The 12,227-nt window shown below is 39.7% G+C and overlaps 1 protein-coding gene across 2 annotated transcripts in view; it reads left to right on the top strand.

Moving 5' to 3' along the window:
• L2HGDH (L-2-hydroxyglutarate dehydrogenase) overlaps positions 1-12,227 on the top strand; it is a 66,284-nt gene that overhangs the window by 30,512 nt on the left and 23,545 nt on the right. For both annotated transcript variants that reach the window (XM_037730784.1, XM_037730785.1), the window contains exons 6-7: positions 1,793-1,827; positions 11,297-11,464. In XM_037730784.1, the coding sequence (XP_037586712.1) occupies positions 1,793-1,827; positions 11,297-11,464 (203 nt within the window). The remainder of the gene's footprint in view (positions 1-1,792; positions 1,828-11,296; positions 11,465-12,227) is intronic.

Genomic DNA, 12,227 nt, shown 5'->3' with positions numbered 1-12,227 from the left:
GGATTGTATAAAACCAGTGTTAATTCTTTTTTAAAAATTTGATAGAATTTTTCAGTAAAACCATCTAGGCTGAGGTTGGTATTTTTTTGTTTGTTTGTTTTCATGGGTTTGTTTTGTTTTGTTTTGTTTTTTGGGATGGAGTTTTGGTCTTGTTGCCCAGGCTGGAGTGCATTGGCACAACCTTGGCTCACTGCAGCCACCGCCTCCTGGGTTCAAGCAATTCTCCTGCCTCAGCCTCCCAAGTAGCTGGGACTATAGGTGCGTGGCACCATACCCTGCTAATTTTTTGTATTTTTAGCAGAGACCAGATTTCACCGTGTCAGCCAGGGTAGTCTCAATCTCCTGACCTCATGATCCACCCACCTCGGTCTCCCAAAGTGCTAGAATTACATACATGAGCCACTGCGCCCGCCAGCCCAGCCCGTGCTAGTCTTGAGCCCCCAAGCTCAAGAGACCTGCCCATCTTGGCCTCCCAAAATGCTGGGATTACAAGAATGAGCCACTGTTCCTGGCCCAAAATGCCAATTTTAGTATCACCCAGACTTACTGAGTCAGAATGTCTGGGAATAGCACCTACTAATAAGCCTTTAGTGATTCTTAGACAAACCCAGGTTTCAGAATGTCAGAATGACATTGTAAGGTCATAAATTGACCTGGCCATTTGGAACTCACCCACTTCACCCCCACAGTTTCAGACTGCACTTAAAGTTTGCTTTGTTTTGCTTTGAGGGCATTAATTTTTTTTTTTTGTCCAAATGATAGATTTTTGAGCCTTCTGTTTTCTGTTGAGAAATTTGAAGGAGAAAAAAAGTAGTGTTCTTTCTACCTTGACAGTTTTTTTTTTTTTTTTTTTTTGAGATGGAGTCTCACACTGGTGCCCAGGCTAGAGTGCAGTGATGCGATCTCAGCTCACTACAACCGCCGCCTCCCAGGATCAAGCTATTCTCCTGCCTCAGCCTCCCAAGTAGCTGGGATTACAGGCACCTACCATCATGCTCGGCCAACTTTTTTGTATTTTTAGTAGAGACACGGTTTCACCATGTTGGCCAGAATGACCTCATGATCCACCAGTCTCAGCCTCCCAAAGTGCTGGGATAACAGGTGTGAGCCACCCCACCCAACCTTTTGACAGGTTTTTAAGGAGATCTAGGCTATCTGAATCATTCTGTCTTTCCAAATTCTAAGATGATGAGCAAAATTGTTAAATAATTAGGATTCCTTTAGGTAGGCAGCATAATAAATTTATGATACAAGTAGATTGTGTTCTTCATCTGCTGTACGTATGCTTTATAAAACTTGGAGAGCCCATGTATCTGAGTGGGAACTAATTTAAAAAATGGTCAGTTTTTTATTGGAAGTTTTTGTGTTACGAGAACTCTTGCTTCTCTAGAAAACATGGAACCTGCAAGGAATCCAGTAAGCAACACTTGGAAGACAAGGTTTCTCATATCATAGCTTTAGCTCTGTGGGAAAATACATACTGATTTATCATGATCCATTTTACAGTGTGATTTCCAGGATTATAGTTCAGAGAAAAGCTATGTCTATGTTAGAGGTTAGGTGGAGAATGATTTATACATTTAGATCAGTTAAAATCAAGCTAAAAACAGCTGGAGTTTTATATATTGTTAAGTATGGATGTATTTAATCATTATTTGGTAAAACGTTTCAGAGTGAACTGTAAGGTGCAATCATAGTAATGACAGGAAAAAATTATTTAAATTTGTTACCAGTATAATATTTCAAATCATATTGGCCTAAAAATAAATGTTTTACTTATTCTTTTTTTCAGGAATGAAATATCTGATTGTTATAAAGAATACAAAGGTAAAGATTCTTAAGCAAAACTGCTGGTTACTTTCTTTCCCTCCCCTTTCTTAAAAGTTAAATTAATTCACAGTGCTGTATTTTATGTTATTGAATGACATTTGTCTGATATAAAAGTAATGAGAGAATTTATTTTAGGGCCGTTTAACAGCTTTTAAGGAGAGTTTGAACTTGAGAATGTCCTCATAAAGTGGCTGTGCTGGCAAAGAACAAGATTATAAGCATATGGAGTATTTAATTTTAGGGCAAAACTGATAGATATTTTATCACTCTGCCTACTGAGCTCTACTAACTTATTAACTCTATAAATTAGAAGACTTTGTTAGAGTATGCAGGTTGTACAGAAGGAGATGGACTGCTTTCTTTCATCTTCATATAGACCTGAAGCAAGAACCGCAGAATGTCATAGAAGCAGTGGATTCCCTGTAGGTTCGCTGCATTAGGTTGTACGCAAGGGAGCAGAGTCATTAATGACTGCTATAGAATTTATTATAGGAGTAAGACCTTACACAATTGTGGAAGTTTCTGGAGAAGCAGAGAATCAGAAGAAAGATGACAGATCAGTAATTGGGAAACAGACTTGAACATGAAGCTGGAATTCACTGGACAATGGGTGTCTCTTTGTCACCTCATTGGACTAGGATGACCTTCAGAGAATAATGCCTGCTGACTTACTTTTGCCACCAGATTATATGCAGCTCCTGTTTTCATCAACTTTTAAGTTGGAACCATGAAGAGAAGGGGATTCTGTCGAGCATAGTTCCCAGCTTAACCAAATGGACCCAGTACAAATCCCTATAGTCTACGCTTTGTCAACCTGACATCTGTCCATTCCTCTTAAAACTTTAGAAGCATATTAGCTTCCAAATAAAGACAGTAGTAAAAGTATGCTTCCACCTAACAAGGTATAACTGTCCTTCATAGGACTGAAGACATGCTAATTAACTCTCAAAAAATATACAAAATTGGGCTGGGTGCGGTGGCTCACGCCTATAATCCCAGCACTTTGGGAGGCCGAGGCAGACAGATCGTGAGGTTAGGAGATTACATCCATCCTGGCCAACATGGTGAAACCCTGTCTCTACTAAAAATACAAAAAAATTAGCTGGATGTGGTGGTGCGCGCCTGTAGTCCCAGCTACTTGGGAGGCTGAGGCAGGAGAATGGCTTGAACCCGAGAGGCAGAGGTTGTAGTGAGCCGAGATCACGCCAGCCTGGTGACAGCACGAGACTCCGTTTCAAAAAAAGTTACAAAGTCTACTTTATCCATCCTGGATTATGTTTAATTTTTTCTAGTTGAGTTACACACCCCCTTTGAGATCCTGTAACTTAAATGCTAAGATACAAGGTTAACCACTATTTAAGCATCTTAGATTAGTAGTTCTCAACTTGAAGCAGTTTTGCTTCTTAGGGAGCATTTGGCAATGTTTGGAGGCATTTTATTTTATTTTCTTGAATCAGAGTTTCACTGTTGTTGCCCAGGCTGGAGTGCAATGGCGTAATCTCAGTTCACCCCAACCTCCACCTCCCGGGTTCAAGTGATTACCTTGCCTCAGCCTTGCTAGTAGTTGGGATTATAGGCATGCACCATCACACTCAGCTAATTTTGTATTTTTAATAGAGACGGGATTTCTCCATGTTGTTCAGGCTGGTCTTGAACTCCCGAACTCAGGTGATCCATCCACCTCAGCCTCCCAAAGTGCTGGGATTATAGGTGTGAGCGCTCAACCCCAACGTTTTTGATTCTCACAACTGGGAGCGGGGAGGGGCACAGGTACTGTGATTCGGTGGGTAGATACCAGGAATATTGCTAAACATCCTTCAGTGTGGGGAACAGACCTCCAAAACAAAGAAATGTCTAGCCCAAAGTCAGTAGTACTGAGGTAGAGAAACCCTGTGTTAGATAACGCAGGAATGGTAGAGATGAGTGTATTAATCTTCTCAGACTGCATAACAAAATAGCACAAAATGAGTAGCCCACAGTTCTGGAGGCTAGAAGTCCAAGATTAAGGTGCTGGTAGGGTTGATTTCTGGCTTGTTAATGGCTGTCTTCTTACTATGTCCTCACATGGCCTCTTCTCTGTGTCTGCCTAGAAAGAGAAAGCATAATCTTGGGTATCTCTTCCTCTTATAAGGATACCAGTCATTGGCCGGGCGCGGTGGCTCACGCCTGTAATCCCAGCACTTTGGGAGGCCAAGGCGGGTGGATCACGAGGTCAAGAGATCGAGACCATCCTGGTCAACATGGTGAAACCCCGTCTCTACTAAAAATACAAAAAATTAGCTGGGCATGGTGGTGTGTGCCTGTAATCCCAGGAGAATTGCCTGAACCCAGGAGGCGGAGGTTGCGGTGAGCCGAGATCGCGCCATTGCACTCCAGCCTGGGTAACAAGAGCGAAACTCCGTCTCAAAAAAAAAAAAAAAAAAAAAAAAAAAAGGATACCAGTCATATTGGATTAGTCCCTACCCTTATGACCTAATTTAACCTTAATTACCTCCCTAAAGGCCCTATCTCCAAATATAGTTCACATCAAAGGTTGGGGCTTCAACATATGAATTGGGGCTGGGGGGGCACAATTCAGTCTGTAGCAATGGGAATAAAGAATGAATTAGGTAATGTATAGACAAATACATTTATTATTTTAAAGTAAATAACTACTCAGATTATAACATCCCTCGTTTCTGTAACTGTGTGGCCGCAGCCAATATTTATAATTTCTTTCCCCCTGCTATTCATTTCATATTCTCTTTGCGTTTGGCAAGCATCTCAGCTGGTCATGGTTTCCAGTTTGGGGGTGTAGCTCAAACTTTCATTCCTGAAGTCTGTGCCATTAGCAGCCCTGGCTGTTCTGGGTCAAGGTAGTTTTCAGTAGCTTTTATAGCAGGATATGGGAATACTAAGGGAAGCTTCAGGCGATATGTATTCCAGGCATATTCCTGTTTATCATCTCCAAGCCTAGTTGTGGTAGCAACTCTATTTTCTTGAGAGTCAGGATTAGTTAACCAATTCAGTACAGCAGTCTCCTCTTTGATTTACTGGTAAGGGCACTGTGGCTCACGCCTGTAATCCCAGCACTTTGGGAGGCCAAGGTGGCGAAAGTGGCCAGGTGTTGCAGTATCAAATTCCAGCTTAATGGAACCACTGTTCATTCTCTAATGGAAGTATTTCTCCCTTGGGAACTAAGAACACTAGTTAATAAGACTAAACTTGTGGGGATAGAGTGCAAAAATTTCAAGTAGTGGATCATCAGGGTAATAGTAAGGAACCACTCTCATTTCTACCTCAGTTTTCAGACCTGTGAATTCTGGCTATGGGAGAAACAATACCATATATTAATCATTGATTTACAGCACACAGAGCATCCTGGAGGACATTGCCTCAGCCCTGCAAGGAATTGCCAGCCAGCTAGTGCTATTACTTCTAAAGCCCATTTCAGTTTCTGTCACCTGTGGCTTCAGGGTGTTGAGGAAAATGGTAAAATCAGTGAATTTTACCATTCACTTTTTTTACCATGCGTCTGAGCCTATAGCTGCATTTCATTTGCTACAGAGTAAGTTCATTGATCAGAAGTAATGCTTCTGTGTAAAATACCATGATGGTGAATAAAACATCTCATAAGTTCACACATGGTGACTTTGGCAGAAGCATTATAGGCAGGGAAGACGAATATATGTTCAGAGCAAATATCTGTTCCAGTAAGAAATAAGTGCTGCCTTTTCTGTGATGAAAGTGGTCTAGGGACCATATCAGTGGCTCTGTTGATCTCTTCTATTGGCAGATTGAGCACTCAGTAGTAGCTGTAGACAGATCAGCCTTGGTGAGTAAGTCCATGTTGCCAAGCCTATGCATCACCTCCATCCTTGCTACCATAACTATTTTTTCCAGCTTTATGTTTACATTGTGAAATGATTATCACAGTCAAGTTATTTGATGTCACATCTGTCACCTCACATAGTCACAATTTATGTGTGTGTGATGAGAACACTTAGATTTGCTATCTTAGTAATATACCATACAGTATCATTACCTACAGTCACCATGCTGTATATTAGATTTCTAGAACTTATTCATCCTATAACTGAAAGTTTGTACCCTTTGACTAATATCATCCCATTCCAGCCCACCACCCTCCCAGTCCCTAGCAACCATCATTGTACTCTCTTTTTCTATGAGTTCAACATGGATTTTTTGTTTTGTTTTTTTTTTATTGTTTCTTGTTTCTTGAGATGGCATTTTGCTCGTCACCCAGGCTGAAGTGCAGTGGCACCATCTCAGCTCACTGCAACCTCTGCCTCCCTGGTTCAGGTGATTCTCCTGCCTCAGCCTCTCGAGTAGCTGGGATTACAGGTGTCCACCACCATGCCCAGCTAATTTTTTGTATTTTCAGTAGAGGCGGGGTTTTCCTATGTTGGGCAGGCTGATCTCGAACTCCTGACCTCATGATCTACTCACCTCAGCCTCCCAAAGTGCTGGAATTACAGGTGTGAGCCACCATCCCCAGCCAATAAGTTCAACTTTTTACATCCCACATGTAATTGAGATCATACAATATTTGTCTTTCACTGTCTGGCTTATTTCACTTAGCACAGTATCTTCCACACTCATCCATGTTGTCACAAATGGCAGGATTTCCTCCTTTTTATGGCTGAATAGTATTACATTGTGTATATAGATGACCTTTTCTTTATCCATTCATCTGTCAGTGGACTTTTATGTTGTTCTCATGTTTTGGCTGTTGTGAATAACGCTGCAATGAATGTGAAATGCAGGTATCTCCTTGAGGTACTACTGGTTTTGTTTTCTTTGGGTGTATACCCAGAGGAAATTATATGGTAGTTCTGTTTTTAATTTGGCTCATATGGTAGTTCTATTTTTAATTTTTCAAGGAACATCCATGCCATTTCCCATGATGGCTGTCCAATTTACATTCCCATCATCCTTACCAATGCTTGTTTTCTTTTGTCTTTTTGATAATAGACATCCTGACAGATGTGAGATAATATCTTACTGTGGTTTTGATTTTCCTGATGATTAGTGATTTGAACACCTTTACATGTATCTGTTGGCTATCTGTATATCTTTTTTGAAAAAAAAAAAACATAAAAATGTATATTCAGGTCCTTCCCTCCCCCACCTTTTTTTTAGACAGGGTCTCTATCACCCTGGCTGAAGTCCACTGGCATGATCATGGCCCACTGCAGCCTCAAACTCCTGGGCTCAAGCTGTCCTCCTGCCTCAGCCTCCCAAGTAGTGGGATTATAGGCACGTGCTGCCATGCGCAGCTTCTTTGCCCATTTTTTAATCAGCTTATTTGTTCTTTTGCTTTTGAGTTATATGAGTTTTTTATGTATTTTGGATATTAACCTGTTATCAGATGTATGGTTTGCAAATATTTTCTCCAATCTGTAGGCTGTCTTTTTATTGTTGTCATTTTTTTTTTTTGCTGTACAGAAGCTTTTTAGTTTGATATAGTCCCACTTGTTTATTTTTGCTTTTGTTGCCTTTGTTTTTTTTTTTTTTTGCTGTACAGAAGCTTTTTAGTTTGATATAGTCCCACTTGTTTATTTTTGCTTTTGTTGCCTGTGCTTTTGATGCCCTATCAAAAAAAAAAAAAAATCATTGCTAAGACCAATGTCTCACCTATGTTTTCTTCCAAGAGTCTTAGTTTTTTATCTAAAATCTTTAATCTTTTAATTTTAATATTTAGTCCAGTTCAAGTTAATTTTTGTGAATGATGTAAGATAGGAGTCCAGTTTCATTCTTTTGCATGGATATATCCAGTTTTCCCAACACCATTTATTGGAGACTATCTTTATGCCTAATCATTTAGTTCATGATGCCATCAGGTAAAGACGGGTGCCTAGAGAAAGAGACTAACATCCACAGAGCAGGTCATCTTTTTCTACTGATTATTAAAGTCAGCCTTGGCCAAGGTTATTTTTCAGTGAGCATTCATATGGAACTCAAATGTCTTTACTCTCTGAAGCTATTTGGAGTGGTCCATTCATATACCTTTCTCCAGAGGTCCTTTCCCTGTCCATCCAGCCAAACCATTAGTTGTTGCACAGGAAACAGTGTAGATCCATACCTCTGGCCATCTGTCCTTCTAAAGTAAGATAAACAACCAGGTATAGTGTTCAGAGATCTGCCCACTCAGAATATTTTCCTTCACCACAGTCTTTCAGGGACACGCATGAGTGGGGCTCTGGTGCTGTGGCTGATCACTTTTGTGTGGTATCAGAATATCGTGCAGAACCATTTGTAAACCTGGCCTTTATTTTTTCTTCCTTGGCCAACTGGTCATAGAGAACTCCCTGTGAGGCCACAGAGGCAAGTTGATAGGAAGGAGGCAATTTAGCAGGAGTAGGGACCATGGGAATTTGAACCACTTGCCTCTGCAGCTTACTTGTGCCAGCAGGACCTGTACAACCCTTATAATTCTTGATGATGGAATGCTGCTGTACACACCCAATTTTGTTGCTTGATGAGTCAGATAGCAATACCCAGTTAATAATGGGTAGTTCATATGGCAACTTAATGACCTGTAGTCAAGTGTTCAGTCAAAGCTAAAAGCACTTTCTCAAAAGGAGGATAGTTATCTGCAGAGGATGGTATAACTTTCCTCTAAAAACCCTAAAGTTCTGTAGTATGATTTGCCTACAGGTGCCTGCCAAGGGCTCTATAAAGCATGACTGTCTGCTGCAGACACTTCGATGACCATCAGATTTGCTGGGTCACGTGACCCAAGTGGTAGGCTTTCCATTCAAAGAAGAATTAAAATTCTGTTTCTGTGCCTGCCTTCATCTAAGGGACATTTTCACTATAGTATTATATGATAGAATATATACAGGGGCCTATGACATACCAGTGGATATGTACGTTACCCAGAGTTAGGATAGTTGCTGTTCTTTATTTTGGCATTTTAAGTATAGTGTTGGGGTTCAAATTTAAATTGGGGGGTCCACTTACCAGGTTGAAATGGCTTTATGAAAAGTTAAAAGGAATTTTTTCTTTTTGAGACAATCTCACTCTGTTGCCCAGGCTGGAGTGCAGAGGCATGATCTTGGCTCTCTGCAAGCTCCACCTCCCAGATTAAAGTGATTGTTGTGCCTCAGCAACATAAGTTGCTGGGATTACAGGTATGTCTCACCATGCTTGGTTAATTTTTGCATTTTTAGTAGAGACAGGGCTTTGCCATTTGGCCAGGCTGGTCTTGAACTCCTGGCCCCAAATGATCTACCCATCTCAGCCTCCCAGAGTGCTGGGATTACAGGTGTGAGCCACTGCGCCTGGCAGGGGATTTTTAAAATAATTTTTTTGCAGGGAGGATTTGCTAATTAAAGACTTATACATTGGATATGGGGGAAAAATCTGCTTCACTTATGAAAGAGCAATAGACATGCATGGTTTGTTTTTGCCTTCTTAAAATTTTTTTTTTTTTTTTTTTTTTTTAAATTAGAGTCTTTATCTCTAATAAAACTTACGGAGACAAGGTCTCTTTATGTTGCCCAGGCTGGTCTCCAACTCCTGGGCTCAAGTGATCCTCCCACTTTGGCCTCCCAAAGTGTTGGGGCTACAGGAGTGAGCCACTGTACCCAGCCTAAAAGAAATTTATGTTGAACTGATGTATCATTTGAAGGTTACCTAATATGTTGCTGAATTTAATTATTGTTTCACATGTAGCATAAAATAATTTCAGAGACCTGTGATAGTTTTTGATAATTTCTTTTTCGGAACTGTTGCTTAAGCTTTTAAAGAGAACTGTTAGGTTATTGCATGCTGGTACTATCTTATAAATTCTGTTATTATCTTTACATCTATCATAGGACTTATCTGCATTATTTTATTCCAAGAACAAAGGAACTACCAATCTTTTATGTAGGAACTAATGATTTGTATCACAAAAATACTTCTCATATTTCTGGTATATAACTCTAGGTGAACAGGAAAGATATTAACCTATTTAGAAGAAGGTGTTTTTGTCTGGGTGTGGTGGCTCATGCCTGTAGTTCCAGTTACTCGCTTAGGCAGGAAAATCACTTGAACCCAAGAGGTCAATTGAGGCCGTAGTGAGCCAGAACTGCTCCATTGTGCTCCAGCCTGGGTGACAGAGCAAGACCTAGACAGCCCTTTTGACTTTAAAGGTCTTAAAATGATCAGTGGCTTAGTCAAGCTAATTTGAATTCACTGTGGAGATGTTTCATTGGATTTTTGTAAAAAATATGACATGTATAACTCCTGAAAAGAGGCTTAACTTTCTAGCTAGGGCAAAAATAGGATCCATACAGAGTTGAAAATTTAGCTCAATACAATAAGGCTAAATAGTAAGGCCTGGAAAGAAAAAAAATGGTGAGTCAACTGAGAACTCTGAGGCTTCAAAAATAGGTCATCTGGGAAGAAGATCTAAGAATAAGAACAGTTGCTAGGTGTTGTGAGAAGTAAAGAGATGGGAATTCGAGTATGGTGGTGAATGCAGGATAAATGAAGTCATTTAGGAAATACGGTACCAAATTGGCTAAACTTGACGAGTAAAATTAAAAATAAGCAGATGATAATCACAAAATAAAATTTATAGGAAATTATAACAGCCTAACATTAGCAAGTCTCTTACTCACTAAAGCAAACCTAGTATGTAGTATGTGCTGTCAGTAAATGTGGATTGAATGAATGAGATTTCTAAAGTATCCTCAGTTTGCAAAGTAGATACTGATCAGGAAGGAGAAATTTGTTGGTGGGTAGGTTACAGTTGCAATTGAGCAGGATTATTGAGTGTGAAGCAACTGAAGAATAACAGGGTAATTGCTCAAATACAGGAGAAGCTGGTTGCAGTACAGAGGTTGCCTTTTAATGAGAGGCTTACAGACCCTTTAACTTCAGTGCCAGAGATGTTATAGATGTCATCTATATTAATAGGTAACAACTTTATTTTTAAAAACGATTTTACATGCTTATGTTTTTCATGTAGGAAGTTTTGTCTTCCTTGATATTCCACTTCTTGGGTAAATCCCCATGTTTGTGATTGGTATATTGAATTTTTTTATTAATCCAAATTAAAAGCTGTGGGTTGGGTTGGAGAGCAAAAAAAAAACCAAAAATTGGTGGAGGCTATCTAAATGATGTTTGCATCTTTGCGTAACAAATAGTTAAGAGACTAGGTCCTAATAAACAGATTTGTATGTATTTGTGTGCATGCATGTGTACCTTATGATGTATCCTTACTAGGTCGACCATTATTATTGCTAAAGTACAAAATTTAAGGTGACATCCTCTTACATGCCACTGTCCTTAGTTTCTAGCTGCCACCTAAATGCTAAAGAACATATTTTGCTAAAACCTGTATTGAATATACTCTTTTAGAAAAAATTGAATTTCTCTACATTTTTTCTTTTCTATCACCTGTTTTTCCACTCTTGACCTATTCTGCTCCTCTCTACTTTATACAAATAACTGTTCTTTTATTTTGCACTAGGGAGAAGAAATTCGATGTCAGTATGTTGTGACTTGTGCAGGACTTTACTCAGACCGTATTTCAGAGTTGAGTGGCTGCCCTTCTGATCCTCGAATTGTACCATTCCGAGGAGATTACCTGCTCTTGAAGCCTGAAAAATGTTATCTTGTAAAAGGAAATATTTATCCGGTAGGTAATGACGCTTCCTACTTCTCATTTTTCTCAAGCAGGTGGTGGGCATAAAGGAGATGAAAACAACTTTTATTTGGGTCAGAAGTAAGAGAGATTTTGAAGGAGTGTTTGTAAGCATTTCATCTGTTTCTCTTGCGGTTAAATCCCTAAATCTTTATCCCAGGGTCATGGTTATTAAATTATAATTAATTGCCTGCAATTACACGTCTCCAGAAAGCATGAGTGCACTATGGGAAGTGCTATCAAGAAGGAACTGGATTCTTCCTCCTCTCTGGTGGAGGGAATGGGAGAACCTTCCCTTATGGAAGTCCCTGATACCCAACCCTTTTCCTCAGTTCACTATCTTTAGGTGCAGAAAAGGGACGTGGCCACTCTGTAGTTTTAGGGAGTAGAAGACAGAGGTGTTTAAATGAAGAGTTTCATTCTTCTGTCTGGAAATACCCTGGAAATGAATGAATCTCTTAAAATATATTAGTTTGAACCAGATAAAATAGTAAGTATTCAGCTATTTCATATTTCTGACCTTGACAAAACATGAATTTCATCTGCTTCAACCACATGTATCTGTACTTTGTAGAAGCCTGTGCTATGAATGTGTTTTTTTCTGGCAGCTCTGATTTTACTTGCCAGTCACAAATATCCCTTGTGAGAGACAGAGAATAACCTGAAGTAGGACAGTTCATCTTTTTTTTTTCCTTTACCCAGAAAGATGCATAGATGGAACAATGTATTAGTGTTAATAGCATCAGAGTTTCTCTTT

This window comes from Cebus imitator, unplaced genomic scaffold, assembly GCF_001604975.1.
Source record: "Cebus imitator isolate Cc_AM_T3 unplaced genomic scaffold, Cebus_imitator-1.0 Scaffold358, whole genome shotgun sequence".
NCBI lineage: Eukaryota > Metazoa > Chordata > Mammalia > Primates > Cebidae > Cebus > Cebus imitator.
The sequence above is the reverse complement of the archived record's forward strand: the minus strand, read 5'-3'. Positions and strand labels throughout refer to the sequence as shown.